This window comes from Pteropus medius, unplaced genomic scaffold (genome assembly GCF_902729225.1).
Source record: "Pteropus medius unplaced genomic scaffold, Ma_sr-lr_union100, whole genome shotgun sequence".
Classification (NCBI taxonomy): Eukaryota; Metazoa; Chordata; class Mammalia; order Chiroptera; family Pteropodidae; genus Pteropus; species Pteropus medius.
The window spans coordinates 9,623,257-9,647,978 of record NW_024347790.1 but is presented as its reverse complement, the minus strand read 5'-3'; the positions used below and the strand labels follow the sequence as shown (position 1 = coordinate 9,647,978).

Genomic DNA, 24,722 nt, shown 5'->3' with positions numbered 1-24,722 from the left:
TTGCATTCCAAAGTGGCTATACATATACATACAAGGGAGAATTTTGGTTTTGGTTTCCACATATCCTCACAGCTGATAGATATGAAATATCTCCATTTTAATTTGCATTTCCTTAATTGCATTTAAGATTGAGCATCTCTATACATGTATATTACCCAATTCAGTTTCTTGTTTCATGTATTTTATTTTGCTATACTTTGTATATATTTCTTAATACAAGCAAGTTCTGAATTTTGATAATTAAAATCTGCCTTTGTGGCTTTTGTTTTTTGTGTACTAGTCAAGAAAGTTTTTCAAGGTCACAAAGATAGTCTTCTATATTTTCTCCTGATAACTTAATTTTTAAATTTTTCATACTTATATCTCAACTATATCTAGAACTTCTGTGTGTATATGTGTAATGTTAGACAAGGATCTGATTTTATTTTCTCCCCACGGCCATCTTTGTCTCAACAGCATTCACTGAAGACTCTTTCCTTTCCCCACTGTTTCTAAATGTTGTCTTGTGTATAATCAAGTTCTCATATAGGTGTGAGGTGGGGACAAGTAAAGAAAGAGAAGGTGACTGAAGGGAAAGCAGCAGTTTAAGGAAGTCTCCCCTAGGAACTCGAAGTTTAAGTTGAGACCTGAGGATAACGAGAAGTTAAACAGGTGAGGAGTGTAGAGTACAGATAGAAATGGAGTGTTGGGGGAGAGCAAAGATGGATCCTTATTCAAAAAGGCATTCTAGTGTGGAACCCTTGTATTCTTTGAAAACTTAGTACTTTATTCACTGCTCTATAACAGCTATAAATTCAATTTGTAAAATGGCTTCTCAGAATACGTCTTCTTAACACTTTTAAAATTCCTATCGTCGCTATATAAAATGAAACCTTACCACTGCCATCATTTAAGTAACTGAAAAACATTTAGAAGTACAGAATATAAACAGAAATAGAGGCAATAGCTAAATACACATGAAGATAACTTGCTGAAAGTCAGTCCTATCCCTAGTCTAGATACAATTTACAGTTTTCAATGTGAAATTTCCTTAAACAAACTTCTTTAGCAACTCCTCCCATTTGTGACACCTCTAATTTCTAGATAGGCAGAAGTCTTTGTCGGAGCAGGTTTTTGCCTTGCTTTAGTTTAGAATAATCACTTGAAATAAAATTTTGTTTCATTATTCTCCCTTATAACTAGGATATCAGGCACAACAAAAGTTTCAGTCTACTTTTATCTTCTGAATTTAAAGACATTGTAAGTATTTTGTTATACACTGAAATTAGCAATTTGTTGAGGGAAAAAAAAAAGAATTCAGAGCAAAGGGAATGAAACAGTAAAACTATAGGGTCCCCCTCCCCAGTTTTAACACACTGTACTTAGTGTGCCTACCCTATAGCTTAAAGTAACTTCCAAAGGTTTTGAGCCACTGAAATTAGTGTACCCTAAAAGGAATTGAGCTGTCACCAGACAAAAAAAAAAAAAACCCATGAGAAAATCCATCTTATAATTATCTAATAGCCTCATAGATTAAGTAAGGATTTTCTTTCCTATCTGAATCACATCTATTACATAACTACTTTCCAAGCAAGTGAAAGACACAAGAAGGAAGAGCTATATAAAGATTACAATTAATAATGATAGGCAGTTTTCCATCAAATGAAGTTGCATAATCACTACCTCAGCAACCTTAGTTCTTTCTCCAAAAGAAATGGCTAGGCAGAATCAGAACAGGATTTTTTTTTTTTTTTTACTTTTTCCTTTTTATAAAGATGTGTGTGCTTTGAAGAAACGAAGAAAATACAAATCAACAACTAGAAGAAAATAAAAACCACATGTATGGCAGAAATAAGATCTCACAATATGAATTAATTCCCTTCTTCCAGTTTTTCAGTTGGGCTTATGGCCACCTAGATAAAAGACTATTTCCCAGACTCCTTTGAAGCTGAGAGTGACCATGTAATTCAATTCTGACTGATGAGTTTAAATGAAAGAGAAGTATGGTATTCTTTCCCCTTCACCCTTTCTTTCTGCCCACCTCCATGGATAAAGATGTAATGGTTGGAAGGCATAGAGGGAATGGATAACCCAGGATTCCTGTAACTGTGACATACAATTTCTCTTTGGACTATTCACTTTCATGCTACTTTTTATGGAAGAAAGTTTAGCTTTTAAAACTTCTATTCTTATGTTCCTTGGCACTTGTAGCTAATCCTGACACCTATATAATCCTAATGCCTCCATATTTTGGGCTACCTACCATTTTAGTTTTAAATATTCACAATTATGCACTACCTCTTTAAATTTTTATTTTTAGTTTATTTACTTTACATGGGAACTCATGGAGCATATGGGAGGCTTCCCTAACTTAAATACAATTTTATTATTTTGAATTAGAGTTTTAAGTAGGCATCAGAAAAAGATGCTTTTCCTTTTCTTTGTCAAGAGTTTTAATATTAGGGGCAGCAACATAAAATGCTATACTGAAAGCTAGGCCGTAACTCACTTTATCTTGCTGGTTGATTACATTTAAAATCAGGTTTCAGGAAAAAAATAAAATTTGACTTTGGATATTAGAGTGTCTAAAAGATTTGTGGTAGCTCTGGTTGTATTGGGGTTGCCTGACTGGTATGTTGAATTCAAAGTTTGATGATTGGTGTGGAAGGCAAAATAATAGCATCCAAAGATATCCATATGTTAACCTGGCAACCTGTGAATATGTTATATCTTGATATCCATTTAAAAGAGGGTCAAAGGAAGGATTGCTAAAATACCAGAAGGGACGAGTCTCACATAGACTATTAGGGCACACATTGACTTTATGTGCTAAAGGAATTCTCTCCCTTTTTGAAGGTATAAACAGAAAATTCTCATTTATCTGGAAACAAAACCAGCTGGAAAACTCAAAGAATAACTTTTTTTTTTTTGGGTTTCACTTTCTGATAACTCACATTTACTATATTTTACCAAAGAATTTGTCTATGACAGATTGGAACAGAACAAACAAGTAAAAACAACCATTCCTTTACCACACATAGTTTGAAAAACTGCTGCAGGCCAATGGTTTCCAAGGTATGGTCCAAAGACGATAGACCAGCAATATCTGCATCCCTTTGGAACTTACTCAAAAAGTAATTTTTCTGACCCTATCCCAGACTTATGGAATCAGAAACTCAGGAATGGGGCTCAGCAAGCTGGGATTTAACGAGTCTTAGGTGATTCTGATGCTTGTAAAGTTGGAGAACTCCTGCTTTAGGAAGTGCTACTTTGTTAACACTTACACACTTTATAATATGTTTCAGGGACTATTCTAAGCATTGTAGGGCATAAAATAATCCAATGATACTTTATTATCCTCATTTTACAAATGAAGCAGTGGAAGTCCAGAGAGGTTAAATGACTAACCTAAGGACACACAGCTAATAAGCATCAATTACAGTGGCTCCACAGTCCATGTTGTTAACCACTACACTACACTGTAAGGTCTAGATTGCTCAGACAAGTAAGTAAATAAGAGATAAGGTGTTCACTAGCTAGTGTATTAAGCTTTTCAGGAAATAATTGCCTTAACACAATTTAATCACGAACCTCTAGAAAGTTAAGAACAACTCAAATTTTGTTAGCATGTCAACCACGGACACATATTTGGTAATATGGTTCTGTCAGAGTCTTACATATCACATTATCAAGACATTTTATCATGTCAAAGCTCTGCACTCCTGGCATATCTAATTTTGTATTTACAAGTAACTGGGAAAATACTTATTGGATTCTTACTATATGCCAGGCACTACACTACACCTGGCATATACATGCTAAGATGCAGAAGACATAGGATAACACCTATAAATACACTTAGAATATAAATGTGATATATAGGATGGAAAATCTCACAATAAATGTCAACCCTCATTATCATTAAGCTAATCCTTCTGAAGTTGCTTATAATGGTGAAAAAAACACAGGAACTCAACAATAAAACCAAACAGAACACTGTAATACTACAGTAGAGAAACAAGTTATAATGTTCAGTTGTTTTGTAATATTAGTACTTTTACCCTAATTTTATTAACAGTGCTAATAAGAGAGAAAATCTCCTCCCTCTCTTTCTCTTTTTTTCCTTTATCCTCCCTGAAGTTCAGGACTCTGAATGCAGACTCCATCTCTTAATGTTCTTAGGGTATCACTGTAAGATTTTTTTCTAGAACTGAATCACGGATTCATTTCTCTCGAATACAGAGGTGCAGAAATAAAATATATTTTCCTAAGGGAGAACTGAGAAGACATCTAGAGATAAATGAGCCATCTCCTTGAAGCCAAGATTTCCAAGGTGAAAATAATACCATTTACATATTATCTAAAAATTGTAGTTTGCCAACATTCAGCATTCTATTTTCAACATTCTGTTTAAATGGAGTAGGACAAGAAGGTGAAATAAAATGGCAAAAGGTTGACCAAGTGAAGGGAAAAAAATTCCAGCACTACTCAGTATTGTTAAGAGCTGCCAAAAAGCCCAAGATATTGTGTTTAATCCATTTTTCAGCTTAATTTTATTATTAAATTCTGAGTTCATATTGCAGATCTATTCAGTTTTAGTCCTGAAGATCTGTACTTTCTGTCCACACAGATCAGAATAACTAGATAATTGTCAAATTTTCAATTTGCTTCATAATAGCAGAAATTGCCTAAGTAATTGGATGACTGGTACAGCGACAGCCTCTGAAGAGTACGTGGATACAGACAGGTCTGAATCTGGACTAAATAGGACTTGATAGACAGTACTATCATCTATAGTCACGACTGCATCAGAGACAGAGAACGTAACAATTGTTTGGAGGAGAAACATGAAGACAGGTCACTGTACACTATGGAATAGTTATCACAAAGGCTGAGACATCACCACCAATTATCAGAATGTTGTAGTTTATTCATAAGGGCTCCCAACCTCAGCTGCACTGAGATACTGTCTGACTCTCGTATGAAGTCCTCAACAACAGGAAAATGAAAGAAATGGCCGAAAATTGCACATTATCAAATATCTCAAGTTGTAATTTTTGCCCTGTCCCGGGTTTTCATCTGATGTTTACGGCAGAGAAGTCTGGTACCTCCCTCCTTCCTATCACGACAAATGAACTAGATGTGTTCTGACCTAAGTTCAACCCCTGCACTTACTCATTGGATCCCACATGCTTTTGTCTATTTTAGGGCTTTCTCAATGACAATATTCACTTCTCTCCTGCACCATCGTTTTCCGTTTCAACATGGCCATTCCCCATGCAAACATGTACTTTTTCTCATTAAAAAAAAAATCTCACTTGATCAACAACTTCCTGCAGTACCCAGTTCTCTACTTCCCTTTACTACAAAACTTGTAAAAAGAACGGTTTCCACTTGCTGTCTCTATTTCATCTCCTCCAGCTCCCCTTTGGAATGGAGACTTTTTATCACCACCACTGCAGCCAAACTGGTTTTGTCAAGATGACCTCAATGTTGGCGAATTCTCATTCCCTGTCTTACGAGACTAATCAGCAGCATCTGAAGGAAATGATCACTCTCTTCTCTCCTTCCTGAAATGCAATGTGTCTGTTCAATGATCCTTCTACTTCCCGGCTAGGTCATCCCCAGTCTCTTCTGCTGGATCCTCTTTACCTTCTGGAGCCCTAAGAGTTACAGTGTGCATGTGTGTGTACATGATTTTATGTATAGATACAATAAATCGCCATACCCATTTATCCACCACTCAGTTTAAGGAAAAGAATAGTACTATCACCTAAAAGTGCCCTTTAAGCCCTTCTTCCTCTTTGATCCCATCTTCTTCCCTTCTTTCTCAGAGGTTACCATGACCTTAAATTTTATATTTGTCATTCTCTTGCTTTCTTATAGTTTAACTCATATGCTCAGATCGCACGCATACCCACTCCATCTAAATGGAATAACACTTCTACAATATTACGAGATTTTTTTAGCATGCATTTTTTTAAGGCAAACATTGTGGGATTTACTTTATAAATTACAAATTTTAATAGGTATTACATGGGAAAGGGTATAATAAAATCAGCAAGATGGGGAAACGCTCGGTTTTAAATGCATTCCTTTACTACAGATCTCAAAGCCTTTAATAAATAATGTTCACTGTGACTCCCCAAAGTAGAAGCATTTGCCAAATATACTTGACCTCTTCCTACAACATCTTTTATTTTGGAGCATCTGATGAGATGCTGGGCTTCACATTAAAAGACGAAATGTGCCACTGTTTTGAAAGAAATGCGTTTAAGCAGCAAAGTCTCTCAGACCCTCCTCACAAAGAACTACAGCACGTGTTTGGGGACTGCCAGTTAGGTCACATCCAGATGCCAACAGCATGACTGACTGTAGGAAGTGGACAGGACCACTGAGCAGGACAAGTATTTTTTTTTCACATTCCTATAAGCATGATGAAAAGTAGATATTGGTTACACAAATGAAAGTAAGAAGAGTAAAGAAAATCAAAGTTGAATTGAAATTAAAGTTTGGATTAGGGTGTGTTCTAAACATGTCTGTATTTGAATTAATCATATTTAAGTTATCTCCAAAGCCTAGAGATGGCATTCAAAATAAATCTCAACTTAGAATACTCCAGGATAGACAAATCATGGAGATTATACGCATCTAATCATAAATAACATTTCCTTTAGGTAATTTATATTAAGTATTTCTAAAGTTCCATTGATAGTGATTAAATTTTCACAAAAATAGTCTATTTTCTTCATATTACAGAAGTTATAACATTCATAAACACTAATATCAGCTTTTAGATAAACATATAACTAAAATAAACCTATAACATGACATACTTCTCCGATATATTCTAGGAAAGCAATCTGTTCTTTCTCCTAACAGTTCACACTGGCCTTTCTCATTTAGGCTACAGGTCAAAATGCTTCCTTCAATCATGCTTTTTCTAGGCTCTGGATATTGTGATGTTGGGTTTTTATTAATATGATTCTATTAAGTATTATGCCTTTATATTTTTCCTCTTGCTATTTTCTTGAAGTAATAGATCTACTTTATTGAATTGTGACTTTTTAGTGACATTGTGTAGCTCCTGACATTTATGATATAATTTGCTGTGTCAAAACATCATCTTCTTGTCGTTTTTAAAAGAATGCTTCCTACCATTTTAAACAGTAAAAAAGTTTTTCTGATTCTTCTACGGTGTTTTTATTTGTCCAATGACTTTGAAGAGGAAACTCCCCCCCCCCCGGGAAAAACTGCTAATTCCAGCTCTGAAAACTATTTTTCTGTTTGTAACTATTTTCTTAATTCTCTCTCAAACATCTCTAGGTGTCCTTATATCTTCTTATGTCAAATTACTAATGTATAAATCACAGAGGTTGGTAGGCTGCTAATATAAACGTCTGACAATTCTGAGACTGTTTCCCAGAGATTATTAAAGTTCTCTAAAATCACATGTTCACGTAAAATACCTAAATTCTAAAATATCAATCTGTTAGTCTTTTTATTAACTAAAAACTACTTATCAAACTTCAGAAATAGCTAATTACTGGTATGTCTCGGGCCTGTGCAGGAAAATTCGAGATCTATTTTTTTGTAATCAGTGGAGAAATAGTAACCATTGAAAAAGAGACAGAGTTCCTGCCATCTGTTTCCCATCAGCAAAGACATTAACCCACAAACTCTAGCAAGGGAATTAGAAATGAACTGATACTTTACCCTTTCATATATTTCACTAGAGAGCTAAAGCATGCTAGCTATGACATTTCTGCAGAGGTACAATTTTTTATCTTTCAATTCAAACCATCTGACTGTCAAATTATCTATCATTGCCAGAGCCGGCATCTCCTCATTTGTTCCTCTGAAGGCATTCTCAGGATAATTTATTATATTCTTAGTCTACTGCCAAATCGTGATATTTCTGCGTCCACATCATCGCCGAATCTGTCTCCATTTGCTCCCATTAGAAATTCTCTGCAACTGTAGTGGTTTATTCTCACTTTCATGTCAATTTTTGAATTAGCCTCTCCCCGCTTATTTCAAAATAATGTGTTCTTTAGCTTCCTTTCATTGTAAAGTTGACATTTGAGCAAAGACTTAAAGAAAATGAGGGAGTCAGCCATGTAGATATGTGGGTTAAGGGTGCTCCAGGAAGAGGAAACAGCCAATGCTAAGGTGTGAGGTGAGTGCATTCCAGGCCTGCTCAATGAAGAGCAACGAGGCCAGTATTGTTGTGGCAGAGAGACAGGTAGAGAGCAGTGGGGTCTGAGGTCAAAAAAGTAAAGAAGAGCCAGGTCATATAAGACTTTGTAGGCTATTTTCACATCTCTTTATTATTGGTCTGGATCCCTTTCTACCTCCCCACAGGGAAATTATAAATAAAGACAAAGATCTACAAACAAAGAGAAACAAAGATAAAGACAGATATGCACAGCTCTACATTTATATATGTGTATATATATGTAATTGGTTTAGTTAGAATTATATTGTATTGAAATTCAATGAATTTTTTAAGTGCTATGATGAAAACAGATGAAAAAGATATGGCCTTGCTCTTGAAAGGTTTACAATTAAAAATATGATTATAGCTAAAAACATAAAAACAGGAATTTTAAAAGGTATGAAAATTCATCATTAATAATACAAGGGAAGAACCACAGTCCATATTTTAATCTATGAAGAACGTCTGAAAAATATTTATTCATCAAAAAAATACTTGTTGAATACCCAGTATGTGTCAGGCATTGTACACCAGGTGATGAAATATAGGTGTGAACTTAAATTCTAGTGGGGGAAGATAGAAAATAAAAAATAAATATGTGTAAGAAATAAAGACAATAAAAGTCACGTGGCAAATATAAAATGATAAATGCTATGCAAACAAAAGAATTACCAGGGTGAGAGCAATCAAAAGTACTGTGAGGAGTAGAGGAGGCTACAATTTAAAGCAAATGGTGAGCTTCATTGAAAAGATATTTCGGCAAACACCTGAAGGAATTGAGGAAGTTGTCACATACATAATGGGAAGAAGTGAGTTCCAGGCAAATGAAGTAGCCAGTGTAAGGGCTTTTAGATAGGAGTGTGCCTGGCCTGTTTGAGAGCAATAAAGAGTCCTGTGTTACTGGAAAAGAAAGAGCAAGGAGAAAAGATTAGGTCAGTGGATCATTATGTAAGCTTTTTAGGTTGTTAAGTTTTATTCCAAATGAAATGAAGGAGCCATTACAGGGTTTTGAACAGGAGTAATACTAGCTGACTTAGGTTTAAGAAGAGATTTTTGGCTGCTGTGTTGAGAATAGACTAAGAGGCCAAGAGTGAAAAACAAGGAGACTAGTTAGAAGGTTACTGCAATAATTGAATGATCGGCGATGGTGACTCAGGCTAGTGTGACAACAGTAGAAGTGGTATGAAATAGCTGGATCTTTTTAAGGTAGAATCTACAGGATTCCATGATGAATTGGATATGAGAGGTTAGAGACAGAAGGAAGTCAAGAATGATTCCCAGGTTTTTGTCTTGAGCAACTGAAAGGATGCTGCCAACGGGGCATTGTACTGGTAGAGAAAGTTTGGAGGTGGTGGTGAGATCAGCGTATAAGTTTTGGATGTATTGTCATGTCTATCGACATCCACACAGAGATGTTAAATAGGAAGATACGCATACAGGTCTGGAATTCAAGAAAGAGATTTGGGCTGGAGATATAAATTTGGGGATAGAGAGTATATTAAGCTATGAAAATAAATGAGAATCACTAAGGGAGAAAAGAAAAAAGAGAAGACCCAAGAACTGAGTTATAGTTGCACCAGAATGAAGACACTGAGAGCTGTGCTCAGTCAGGAAGCGTTGTGCCAGTCCTGAAATGGTGTTCTGTTAATTGAAGAATAAACTTTAGGGCATGGGAAGGCCAAAAGAGAATTAGAGAATTTTCCTGAAGAAACACCGTGTCATTCCATACTGGGGAGAGATCTGAAAATATACCATCTTTATTGCTGTACCTAAATAGCAGCTTAGCCAAGGAAGATAGCCAGAACTGAAGTGTGGTAAAAGAGAAAGGCACAGCCCCAGATTACAACATAGCCTAAATTGGGGGCTTTATGTGATTCCAAAATGAAGAGGTTACTTGCCTCAAATTATTCCTCCTGAGAATCTCCATACGATTCTTCATAAAATAGTTACTGGAAAAACTGCTTCATTCAAAAATGAAAAGCAGCAAATCAAAATCACAATGAGATACCACCTCACACCATTAGGATGACTAATAACAGAACAACATAACATAAGATAACATAACAACATAATATAAAATAAATTAAAAAATAAAATAAAATAAACAAGTGTTGTAAGGATATGAAGACACTGGAAACCTCATGCATCGCTGGTGGGAATGAAAACTGCTGAAGCCACTACAGAAACAGTTCGGCAGTTCCCTACATGTTAAACACAAAATTACTATATGATCTAGTAATTTTACTCCTATATAGATACCCAAAAAGCTGAAAGCAGGGACTCAAACAGATACTTGCACACCAATGTACAATGCAGCATTATTTACAATAGCCTAAAGGTAAGAACAACCCAAATATCCATCAACAGATAAATGGTAAACAAAATGTGGTATATACATACAATGGAATATTATTCAACCATAATAAGAAACAAAAAACAAAATCTTGACATATGCCAAAACCTGGATGAAGCCTGAAAATATAATGCTAAGTGAAATAAGTAAGACACAAAAGGACAATTACTGTATGATTCCACTCATTTGAAGCACCTGGAATAGGCAAATTCAGAGACAGAAAGTAGAATAGAGGTTACCAAGGGGGTGAAGAAGAAATTGGAAGTTATTATTTAATGGACAAAGAGTTTTAGTTTGGGATGATAAAAAAGTTCTTGAAATGGATAATGGTGATGGCTGTACGACGTTGTGAATGTAATTAATGTCACTGAATTGTACATTTAAAAAAATGGCAAGCTGACATTTATGTATATTTTACCACAATAAAAAAGATTTATCACAAAAAAATAAAAAGCTGAAAGGAACCAGCATAGACTCTTTGTTTAAATACTGGGGAGAAAAGGCAGATGAAAAATGGACAACAAAAGTGATATCACCCAAGAAAACTATAAAAGTTCAAATAAGTAATTCTCACAATCTCAAAGAAATTATAGAAAACATGTTTCCTCTCACGAAGAAGCTGAAAGAAAAAGATACTAGAGATCAAAGAAGAGATAAGAAAAACAAAAAGAGATAAAATTGCTCAAAGAAAGCTAGCAAAGAGGAGAGAAAATAAAAATGAAAATAAAATAAAAACATTGAGCGGTTAACGGAATATTAGGATTGACTCAAGCACAATCAATGCAACTGAGAATAGTGTAAAAGTGACATAAAGACTTGAGGAAAACACACAAAACAAAATAAAAAATGACAAAGATACACAAATGACTAGAAACATTATAGATACAGAAAGAAAAGAAAATCCAATGTATACATAATTCACATTCCTGAAAAAAAGACAAAAAATTAAAAACATAATTTAAAATTTCAGCTATAAAAGCGAACTTAAATCTATATATTGAAAAGAAACATCATGATCCAACAACAAAAAAAAATGATATGGAAGGATAAATTCCAAGGTAATTCCTAGTTTAATCATTTAATTGCAAGACTAAAGAATGACTTATTGGCACATAGGCAGAAATATCAAGTCAGCCATAGGAAGGAGAAATCAGACTATTTCAAGAGCTGGAAATATTCATACAATGAATACAAAGTTCAGAGCAACAGAAAGTATGTCTTGACATATTTATATCCAGGGAAATTATTCATGAATTAGGACAATGGGTAGAGATTCTCAAGCATATAAGAACTCAAGAACTATAGAATTCATTATTCCTTCATGAAACACCTGTTAATTAAAACTAAGGGACAAATCAAAATAAGAACTGAAGAATAAAGAAGCCAGGTTACAAAGATTAATGGAAAACATTAAATCTATTTAAATATACAAGGTTGAACAACTATGTGAATTATAGTTTCAAAACTGAATACTATATACATGTTACAAATGTTAATTCAAAACTTATTAAATAGCAAAAATCAAAAGGTAAGAGGAGGGGGCAAAAGAAACTTTGAGTTAGATTTCTTAGCTGTCATAGATGAAGTCAATTGATATTGTCTAAAGCTGAAACACATAGCTAAGTAAAAAAAAAATTAACCCAACTTTTTAAACATTGTATAATCTTCTTTAACTTTAGAAAGATCTTTTAGAAATAATACTTCTTGTGAAAATTCATTTATCTAAAAATCAGTAATATCTTCAATTTCACTTCAGTTTTTTGGTGAATAAAGATTACAATTAATACTTTTTTATTAAAAACTCAAAAAGTAATCCTATTTGTATCTCAATTTAAACCATCTACCCAATTTCTATTTTAATATGTACATATACACGTACTCAAGTGATCAAATGTATACAATGATTATTTCTGGACGAAAATTGTCTTTTACCTTTCTCTTTTACCTTTGGTTGATCTTTGTGTTTTTTCAATTTTGTCCTACCTTGTAAATAAGTAATCATTATATTTCACAAAAACAACAATTTTTAAGAGGCATATAGTACAACTGGTATTTATATTAGCAAAGAGGAAAACATTGTTGGTTTTCAATGACAAACTAAAGCCAGAGGTCCCATTCTCAACTTTTAAGGACCCTTCCGTTTATTAAAACTCTTTTAGCTAAAGGAAGATTAATCTCTGACACATCATTGATCCAATACTCTTAACTGAATACCCTAGAATATGCATACTGTATAGCCTCAGTGCCTAACCTGTACACAGCCACTCCCATTAACAATCAGACTTCTCTCTGGAGGATTATTAGGGAAGAGGAACGTAGGAAAATGTGGGTAAATGAAACCGTATAGCATTACAGGACACTTAAAACCATTTCTTCTATTCTTCTAACCTACTTTATAGAAGAGAACAAAGTATCTTGGCCTTGGACTCTTCAAAGTCCCTTGAAGGAGGTAGTCTAGTTCTTTTGATGTCTTTTGATCTCAATATTTTAGCCAAAATTCCTGAAATCTTCTAGCAGTTTGGGAATTGTCTTCTACTCCTACACTCTCTGAGTTATCTCGACATGAAACAACTACTATTTTCTTGATATTACTGTTAGGCTTGTGAGTATTAAACTTTCCTTCCAATTTCCTTTCTTTTGCTCTGTTAGCAATCCACATGGCTCCAAACAATGCAGTCTAGATCAGCTTTAAGGATGGAATCTTAAAGTTGAGGAGAAATCTTACAAAGATTCCTAGATAACTGAAGTTTGAGAAACGATGATCAAGTTTTAAAATTTAGACCTTTCTTCCTTGTGTGTCACAATGGAAGTGAATCTGTCTCAGAACTGCATTGCTACCATTTCCCCCTAAAAAGAACCAGGGCTCCTTGGAGAAAAGGCTGATTCCAGGGCTGGGATAAGAAAAGTACATTCTGTTGTACTAGAAAGTAGGTAAGTACTCAAAGAACGTTGGAGTCGTATCAAAAACTGCAGGAGTAGCTTAAAGGGGCTCCCATTGGGTTAATTTGAGCATCACAATAAATAATAATAGTAATGGATTAAAAATTTGGCTACCTTAGCTATATTCTCATGGTCTCATTCTCGCTCTCCCTCCCCACTTTTAATTCTCTTCCCTTTATTTCTTTCCTCTTCAGCTCTATGCATGGGAGCGATATGCTCTTGTTTTCCCTCTGCTTCTGGATAATATGTGTGTTCTATATTAAAGTAAAAAAAAAAAATCTGAATTTTAGCTCTATACACTTTGAGGTGACCATAGAAAAAGTGGTCTCTTCACTGACTTAGGTTCTATGGCACTGAAACCAACCTGATGTGGTCTAACAGGGTTATTTAGTAGGCTGAAACATAAAACTGCCATTTTGGTAAGTACAATGGCTAAACATCAGACACTGCATATGGTTCAACAATATAGTCAATCCAAGGTTATAGGAATTTTATACTGAGTCTTAGAACCAAACTTCAAATTGGGCTCCTGATTTATCCTCTGTGCCTTTAATTTCCTTGGAGACCTAATGAGGAAGGGTGACTGACCAAGATACAGAACATGGGCCTCCCTGACTACCCCGTATAACTCCCTCTGAATCGCACACCCATACCATCTATCAGAAGTACTGTCCTAAAGTGAAGAGATCGCTAGACTAGGAGTCAAGAGATGAGATTTTATTCTTGGCTTTCTCATTACCTGGCTGAGAAAAGGTGGATGGATTGCAATTTCTCTCAGCCTCTCTTCTTTCATTTGCAAAATAAAGACTGAATAAAGAATACATTGTATTTGATGTCCCTTCCAGTTCTGATATTTTGCAGTTCTTTTTTGTAGGACCTGGAGTGATGGGAGTAGGGACAACCTGAAAATAAATGCTATTTTTACACACATAGTGGTGTCTTTTACAGAAAGGCACATCAGCCAACCAAATAGATAACCAAGGTTAGAGGGACAAATTCAATTTATTAGCTGAAACTGGTGGTTTCGTCAAGTCAAAAACAAAATTTCAGACTCCATATTACATGTTTTACTAATACATAAAATGTCATTTTTATGTAATTTATAAGAAAAATATGCTTTAGTTAACTTTTTAAAATTCTTTTTTCTTTTTTTGTGTGAACTGTACCAAAATGTTTAGGTGACTATGAAGACTAATTTGTTCAAAAATGTGTGGTCTTCAAATCATGAGTCTCTTGAGAATCTGTAAGAAATTGTTTTAAGTGCTTCAGCTCTGTGCTATCCAATTATAACAATGCTAAATTTAGTCAGATTTTGGTTTGTCCTCATCTGCACAATGATGATAATCTCTAATTTGGACTTTCCAATGTAATCATTGTTATGAAATCGTCTGTAGTCTAAGATTGTTTAGAAAAGTCAAAAATAACCTTATTCTTGCAAATCTGAACAATAATATGCGGCATAAAAAAGGCTCATTGCATAACAACTCAGTAGAACAGTGACTGCCCCGAAGCCTTCCATGGAGTTACCTGTGGCTCTAAAAATAATTCTACTTTATTCAATTACACTTTTTTCAAAAACAGTAACCCCCAGTAAAACTTTCATGAGCAATTTTGGCATAGGCCACACCAAGAACAGAGAAAGTAAGTAAGACATTTAACAAATTAGAAAAAAAAAAAAAAATGTCACATTTAAACCATCAACTGATTAGACCTTTTGGCTATTAGATTTACCTAATCACTTTTTTCACTTAATACAGAGATCCTTCTTGTAGCAAAAAAATCAAGCCAAAAGTTAAAAACTTCCTTTCTACAAAACCCAAGGAAGCCAATAAGCCTTGGTCTAATAACCAAGTTACTCTTGTCAAGAATGCTTTATGCATGCACACCCATGCACATACATACCCTATGTAGCCAGATTTACTATCAATTTCCAAGACATCATTTCCCATTCTCACCTGAAAAAGACTATTTTGCTTTCCAGATTCAATCAACACCATATTTTAACCTCCGTTCTTTCCCTGTATCTTATGCTCATCCAAATCTTAATCAAATAATTTGGCCTTCTATCTTCAGAGCATGAACACTAACTTATTTAAAACCAAAGTACACGTTAATATCTCAAGCAGTTATAGAAAGAACTTACGTTGTGAAAGATGAAATAGACAGCTAGTTAAGCATAAAGTCAACACGAAGAGGTATCCTAATGTTTCTGTTGGACAGAATTTATTTGGTAAATCTTCTGTTTTGTTTTGTTTTGTATTTCCCTCTCAGGCATATTATAATTATCAAGAAAAAGTGTTGTCTTTCTTTACATTTCTTTTAAGTTTTCATTTCTTTCTTCACTTTTTCTCTGTATCGGATATCATCACAGGTACAGGCACATCAGATGTATTTTAAAATTGGATCCCAGTCAATAAAAAGGTCTCTAATAATGGCTTTGTACATTTAGCAGCTAATATTTACAATTGTTTTTTGAAATGTCCTTCTTTTCTAGAGCACTTCTTCCATTTAAGAAGCTTTACAATTCTTCTATAGATTTTAGGCCCATGCTCATTAATATGACCATTTAATCTGAATAAATGTGAATCTTGTAAGAAAAAATAAACCAAACTTTCACTAACATCTCAAAAATACATTGAAAAGTGTTTTACTGCCTAACTGCAAGCACTACATAAAGTAACATAAATAAGTACTATCATAATCCTTCATAATCAAGTCCTTCATAATCAAGCAGAGTCTTTGGAGGCTACTTCAACAGGACAGCAGCCACTGGGATAGGGCATTGTTTATCCAGTATAATCTCATTAGGCACTAGGACTGTGGACATCTTTAGGGAGCCATTATTATGCCTACCATGAGAGAGAGTGTGTTTTCATTTAATAACTGAAAGGTGGTCAGGGTAGCTGAGTGCGGAAAATGAGGAGAAAAGTGGTATTGAATGAGGCTGGGGAGGTGGGCAAAGACCACACTATACATAATATCATAAATCATGTCAAGAGTTTTGATCTTTATTCTAAGAACACTGGGAAGCTACAGAAGGGGTGACAGATTAGACTTAATATTTTACAATATCCCTCTGGCTACTGGGTAGAAAATGTACTTTAAAATTGCAGAGATTCAGGGAAAAGATGATGTGGCAACAACAGATATTCACATGATTGAGATTATTATTCAAATTACTTTAGTCACTTCAGATCTTTCACTTTCTAATTGGGTAATTCTATGACTTTGGTTAAATACTTGCCTGGTGGTCCTATGGGGAAGATTAAATATTATGATGCACAACATATTTATACAGAGACAGTACCAGACATGATAAACAGTCTTTATATTATTATATTGCTTCTATTACTAATGAATAACTCTAGGCTTGTAAATTAGAAAACTTAAGTATATGGATAATTTTATATAAAAAACTAATTATACCTAAATAAATTTCTATTTTAAGGAGAAATATAAAATGTTATTCAAGAAGTAGAAAACCAGATTAAGAATGCTTGTAAACACTGGGCGAGGAAAGAGGATTTTAAAAATGAGGTAATAGAAGGGGCAAGATCCAAATCATGGGCTTTTGAGGCCATTCTAAGGATTTTGGCTTTTACTAAAATGGGGAACCTCTTGAGAGTTTTGAGGAGGGCCATGGTCTAACTTTGGTGTTAAAACTGGCTGATACTTTGAAAGTAGACAGATTGTATGGGGTGAGCACAGAGGAAGAGAAGCCAAAAAGAGACAACAGCAATAATCCAGAAAAGATTCATCATGGTTTAGACCAGGGTGATATTTTATTCCCTAGACTTGATAAGGCGTCTCTCCTATGTTCCTCCATAGCATCCTGCCTTTAATACTCTCTTAGCTTTTGTCATATTATGTCACAATTACCTGTATTTATTCATCTATTCATCTAAATTGTAAGCTTCTTGAAAGGAGAAATCAACTTTATCTTCTCGCAGAATATTTCCAGAAATTAGCATAGTGCTTGACACATGATAAAGCTGCATACAAATTGGTTGAGTTGAATCAGTAAAATCAGTACTTCCGGTTACAGTATGTTACTAGTGTAATAGGAAGAGTCTACAGTGATTATCTGCGCCATTAGTACCATGCATACATTTATTTCGATATGTTTATTTTTCTATATAACCTCTTGGAATTTTCCAGCATCAACTAGTTGGTGTGTCTTGTGGTGCTGATTCAGGTAAAGAGGAAAGAAGAATGTAATGAATATTTATATGAATATATGAAGCGTACATACCAAGCATGACTTCCATATTAGCTTACTTCAGCAATTATTTAACCTTTCTCACAAACTTGGGAAGAAAATTATAATTAGTTCTCCATTTGACAAAAGGAAACCAAAGTTTGAAATGTTAAGTAACTTATCTAAGATTACCCAATAGGTAAGAGCCAGGGTTTAAATATCTGTAAATTCCTTGTTTCTCTCTATATATTCTATAGATAGATGTATATATATAAATTACTGCCTAAGCGAAATAAAACAAATGGCTACTTTTATAATATAATTGTAAATTATAAGGTACTTACCGGAAAGTATAGAAGCAGAGACCCCAAAAGGATCGTTTCCAACAGGATAAGGCCTGATGCCCTGATGCTCTAAAAAACAAAATTAAAATGTCATTGTTAAACTTACATTTCTAGGAATGGAAGAATTTATGCTATTGTGATGACACTTCAACCAGCAGAACATTTGTTGGGGAAAATAAACAAAAACACGCTAGGATTTCAGACAGGCGAACTGAACTGAAACACACAAAATGACCGACAACAAAGATGGTGGTAGTCTTAATGATATGTCTTTATAGACATATAAAGTCTAAGCAGCTGCGAATACCATGAAGAAATCCTTCCAATAAAGCAATTCACAGACACAGAAGATCTTGCCTGTATTTCTGAAACATCAGCTACAAGTACATATTAAATTCCATTCTTAAGTAATCTCACAAATACCTGCACGATGGTTTCGGTGGATAAAACAGACATATGCACAAGGTCTTGGCATTTTAGTGATATATCTCCCACCATGTCAAAATATAGTCCCCAAAACTCACTAACAAAGCTCTGCTATGTGAATAACAGAAAAGACATTAAATAGCAGAGGAATCTCATCTTGGAAACATGCTGAAATTTATATCTGGTGCAAATATTATATCTTAACAGGAAAATAATCTGAAGTAGTAGCAATTAATTTTTCAACAACAAAAGGAAGCTGATATGCCAAACCACAAGAGTCCAATACTTAAAAAAAGAAATATCAGGTAACTAAATAGCCAGAGAAAGAAAATTCTATTCCCTCTTCTAAAACTCTGGTAGGACATCATTAGGCACATAGGAATACTTTCTGTAATCCTTAAAAAGAACTCAGGACTTTCATCCTTTTAGAATTTGAGAATGGAGAAACAAGTTTAGTCAGTGAACAGACTTGAATATTTGAGTGGTCATTATTTTAGTTAGCAGATGCTTTTAGCGAAATAAAAATTTCTATCAGCAAGCCTTTAAATAAGTTTCTACTGGTAGCATTTTCAAGACGGCAAGTTACATTCATACCTAATTATAAATAATCTACGTTTTATTTTTAAAACTCTCTAAGAAAATGACGGTAAGAGTGAGAGTCCAAAATATTATATAAGACTGCTTGTGAACAATCTATGTTGTTTGAAGAAAAAGAATATGAAAAGAAACTGCAAGGCTTAATGGGATTAACAGACTTTGGAGTAAACGTTATCACAGTTTGAATTAAGAAACAGCTATACTTAGAGTTAGGCGACCTTAAACTTCAATGGCCTTACCCGTAAAATAGGTTTCTTAATCTTTAGTTTATTAAACCTGACAGGTTTAATAAAATATAAAGTATAAAAAATGGCTAGCATCATGCCAGATACTTATTAAGTAGGTAAGTATTATTCAAGGTAGGAAATAGCACCAGGATGATACATTTGAAAACCACTGAGGTGAATATAAGTAGCTGTCAAAATTTTTTAATGCTGAGATCCAAAATGACTCCAGAGGAGACAAAAGCCTGGGGTGGAGAACACAGCAGTTCTTTCTTGAGGTTCATAGCTGTGTCACAACCATCACTACCACGTAACAACGGTGGTATTGGTGCATGCTTTTATGTATTCTCAGAGCAAATAACTTGTCTCCTTTTCATTTGGAAATGTTGAGCAATCTCCTTAACACTTCATTGCCCTGCTCCTGGCTGAGTAGTTCCATAATCAAATGTAAGGCCTATTCAAAATGTATTCATTTCCTTTCAAAATATTCTTGGGCAGAGCTGGCTGCATGGCCTCACAGAATGAGCAGGTAGGTGAGACTTGAGGGACAAAGAAGAAACCTCACGCTCCCTGAAATATTTCCCCATTTTCTTATTGGTATTGGAAGTTTTAACTAGAACAAAGCATTTTATTTTGTACTTGGTGCTAAAGGTTAATAAACAAAGATTGATAAGTAATATAATGATTTAAGTTCAAAGTGAAAAACAGAAATCTTTTCCTTAGAATCTAAGTGATATGATAAGGGAAGAGAGAGGAGGCACTAAGCGTATATGGGAGAGAGGAGGAATTGAAAACTGAAGATGGATGAGGGAGATAATGAGAAAATAATAGAGGCATCTCTTTCATAGTTTTGCCTGATAGAAATGGTGGTATGGAAGTCTTTTTAACTGGAGATGCTAACTGGGAAACTCCTGAAGTTCTTAGAAGATGATCAACAATATACAGTATGACACTATTTATATAAAACATATACACACAAATCAACACCATATATTTTCTCTAGATATATATAAATACACCAAATACAGGTCTGGAAGAGACATATCAAGGTACTAACAGTGTTCTTTCCTATAAAAAGTAGATTTGGAAATATTCTGGATAGATTTTAATCTTTGAAGATGAAATCATATATCACTGTATAATATATATTTTAATAATTAAATAAAATTAAAGAAAAATCATTTAAAATGTGTCAACTCAACTATTAGAAAATTTTACACTAGGTATCATAATATGCAAAAAAGTCTAAACAAAGCCTTTCCTAACTAATATTTACTTAATAAGTTTTTATTCAGTACCAATTGCATGTATAAAGTTATCAAATATTCTATTTGTGAGACTTATAGATGAATATAAAACTGAGGGAGTTATCGTAGAGCCTAACTCTGGTTTAGAATACATAAAGCCTAATTCCAGAGTTTATAATAGCAGATTCCACCTCCAGTCCACTTTCTCCATTTCTTAAACTTTCAGAACTGATTTATGAAGGTTTACAACAGTCAGAAATCAAACCAATGAACTAAAGAAAAAGGTTAATCTTACTGGAACAATTTTATCAAATTATGTCAAAGTTAATTTCTCATTTCCATAATTTCTGGATGCAAAATATAGACATAAGATGAAAGAAACATAGTTATTATCATAAGATTTGCCTAGGAATATAAGTACCCAGAGGAAGTTGAGTCGCTGGAAGTAATAAGATGGTAAGAATTCTGAAGTCTGAATTTTAAAATATAATTTAAATTCTTTGCCATTATTTTCTAGAATCTACAGGGACTAACTACTTCACTTATTTATTTTTTAAACATTTTTCACCACTTGGGAAATTAAGGTATATCTTGCTAAAGTAATACAGCACTCCAGATTTTGGATCACAGTTGATCTCTTCAGCCATGTAGCAATTAAAATTTCTTTCTATTACAAAAGGAATCTCTGAGCATGAAGCTATTTTTTACACAGCTGAACCTTAGAGTATATGATGAAAATATGAGAGCACAAGAATAAGAGAATCCTAACATTGAGAGGTAGGAGGACATTATTTTTCAATAATTTTATTCACAATTATATGAATATACGAGTATAGACTATATCTAGTTTGACAGGCCATATACAATTAGTTTGTTTCACTAAAATCTGTGATGAAATAGCAAAAAAAAAATCAGATTTAGAAAAATCTATCAAGAAACAATTGCCCAAAATGTGGTTAGTGAAAACCAATATCACTTTTTCAAAAGAATTCTCAGCAATAAAAAAGGTACAAAAAAGCAGAGGAATACAGTCAGGACAGAGGTTCCCAAAGTGAAATATAAATAATTAAGAGAATTATAAATTCTCTGGAATAGAACACATGGGCTTTATATCCAGATGGTGGTTTGAAATCTCAGCATTGGCAGCTTATTAGCTGTGTGACCTCGGGCAAGTTGCTTAACCTTCCAAGCTTCAATGTCTTCATTTACAAAAGGGGTGTGATGACGCCTATCTTGCAGTACTGCTGTAAAGATTAGCAGTAATGCTGCCTGGCAAAGAGAAGGCACTCAGTCAATGGTAGTTCATCATCAGTTTTCATGGACAGATAAGAGGCTGTGGGGTCAACAGGTTGTCTACGTTCACTCAGCTGACAAGTGACAGAACAAGGTCCTGTCATCCACAGTGGCTGATTCCCAAGTCAGTACTATTTCCTAAGTGCATCCAATCTGACCCTCAGTCATTTCCTTTCCCAAATGAAAAGGTACAGAACTGTATGTTATTGTATAATAACAAAAACATGTAGCACTACTAGAGTATTTAAAAATAAACTACAAGTAAGGCATTGGTTCAAATGTTATAAAACATTTACTAGTCAATTTTAAATTTCTGACAGTTTAAAGTAAAACATTACAAGAAATTATTAAATTGCCTTAACTTAAAGTTCTTTCTAATCCTAAGACTTTACAAGAAAGACCATTTTTCATATCATATGATAATTTGTAGGAGCTATTAAAGACCATTTGGAAAAATTAGTTTATCCAAAATAAAGTTCAGAGTGATATACACATAGTTTCATATTTTGAAAAACAGTACAGCACACTAAAGAGAAAACTTAATGATATTTTATACATGTGAAATTAGAAATAATAAATCATTCATTATTAATGTGATTTATCATTTCTTGCTGGACAGAAATTTTTCATGGTTGCTTTGACAGGATTTACATGAAATGCTTGCCAATTCACTTTGCTTTGTCTCAGATAATGTGAATGCTCAAAGGTGTTCCCCTTAGTGTAAAGTCTTTGAAAAGTTCAGTACCTAATTTTATGGCTCTAAGTTGCTGCAAAATTACTTAGATGCAAAGGAGGGAAAATGTTGCATAACCTTTACTTAGCCAAGCTCATCCTTTATGCTTATTTCTAAAACAATTTAATACTGAAGCACTTCCTATCTGATTTATTCCCATCTCTCAGCCCAAGATGCTACTAGGACACATTCCCAAAATGCGATTGGTCATGTACTTATTTGTCCTCATTTTTCCCCTGGCTTCTTTGCAAAAATATGTAAAAATAGCTGCTACTTCTTTGTAATCTATTTGAGACTTCTACTTCCTTTTTATTTTTAATACTACTAAATAGAGTAATTCATATTTCATTTAATGGAGATAAATTCTCTAAGTGTTAAAAAAGTATACAGAAGTGAATGGCACATACTAAGTTATTACAAAAAGGATTTTGCCTTGAGAAGAATTACTGTATATCTTTAAATAAAGTGTCATGAAATAACTGAAAGAAAATATGTCATTTGCTTAGACATCTATTATTGATTAAAAGCTATTGAGATTAATTGATATAGTTTTCAGATAAAAAGTAGATTGTTCAAAGAACAATGAATTCTTCATGACAAATCTTAATGGAATGATAACGATTAAAGTATAAAATATTAAGTATTTTAAAATTCGACATCAAAGAGGTAAAATACTTTGCATTTTCAAATATATGTTACACTGAGCTAAACTCGATTATCATTTAGTCTAACATCAATCATCTTTTTGAATATTTTATACTTGGAGAAATTCAAGAAACTTCACAAATCATTGCTCAAGTTCATATGATTGCTAAGTAGCAACAGATCAAAGCAATCTTTATCATTTGAACATTGTCTAATCTCAGATTTTTTTCTTTTTTAATTTGGTATGTTGAAAACTGTAATCTGCAAGGTAACCACTTTAAAATGCTACTGTTCACACATAGGCAACAGAATCCATCAAATGTTAGAGAAAATCAGTACCTCCTGTCTTCTTAAACAAGAAAAAAATGTAAGAATAGGAACAGGTTGCTCAGAATTGTTAAACTTGAACACACCGTCTTCTATAGCATGTTTGGAAGTGTATGGAATGACTAGACAGAGTGTAAAACAAAGAGGCATTTCATACTTTGATACATGGAGATAAGTCTAAACATTCTAGCACTTGTTTATGTTCTTTATTTTATACTACCCATTAACACAAAAAAGTTTCAATTCTGACAAGACATTTACAAATGTACAAAGAAATGTGATGAGCATTTCAGTGAATAAACCAGTAGATGATTTAATGAGATTTAAGAGTTGCCCCCTATTTGCAAGAATGGCAGTTCAGAAATTTAAAATAGCAGTACTGTATCTGACAGGCAAAAAACAAAGGTGGATTATAAAGGGCTGTAGGAAAACGACCGCTGCTTGGATGCAGATGATGCAAACAAGAATTCAAAACTCAATCTCAAAAACAGTATAAATAGCAGTAAACTGAATTTTCCCCAAACTTCGGAGTATTAAGAAGAACCATTAAATGAGTTTTGTTATGGGTTTTTATTAGGAAATTGGTCTAAATGGAGTGCATCATTCTTCAACTTGTTTACCAAAAGACAAAGTTGAAAAAAAAAGGGAGGAATGCATTACTTAACATCCCGTTTACATTTTAATTGTCAAATCTAACCATTTGTTTCACTGAATTCTGCTATTTCAAGTTAATCTTAATGTTTACTAGTAAATCATAACATTTCCAATTAAATAATTATCTTGATATTTTAGTTTTATATCTTATATTATTAAAATGGTTCAAGAAAGATTTTCAAATAAAAAATTCCTAAGTTTTAATTAGATAATAAATGCTAATCCTTCCAGAATTCAAAAAGGTCATACTAACTGAGGGATATTTTAGTCTTTTTTCTTCTCTGTTTTGGATCCTACTTAGTTACTCTCTGCTCTGAAATGTACTATACAAATACATTAGGATTAGATTAGTAACTCAAAAACACAAAAGAAAAATAAACACACAGAAATTAGACAGTAGAGAATTAGTGAAAAGTTAAAACAATGGTATAAAATAAAAAAATTAGAAAAAAAGTTTTACAGTGTAATAGATTTCTAAAAAGCAATTGTGTTTAACCTCATCAAAAGCTGAACTACAGCTAGAACAGTTTTACAGAAGTAATCA

The 24,722-nt window shown here is 33.7% G+C and overlaps 1 protein-coding gene across 1 annotated transcript in view; it reads right to left on the bottom strand.

Moving 5' to 3' along the window:
- Positions 1–24,722, bottom strand: part of GPR158 (G protein-coupled receptor 158) — a 328,034-nt gene that overhangs the window by 77,737 nt on the left and 225,575 nt on the right. The window contains exon 5 of the mRNA XM_039877581.1: positions 18,033–18,101. Coding sequence (XP_039733515.1) covers positions 18,033–18,101 — 69 coding nt within the window. The remainder of the gene's footprint in view (positions 1–18,032; positions 18,102–24,722) is intronic.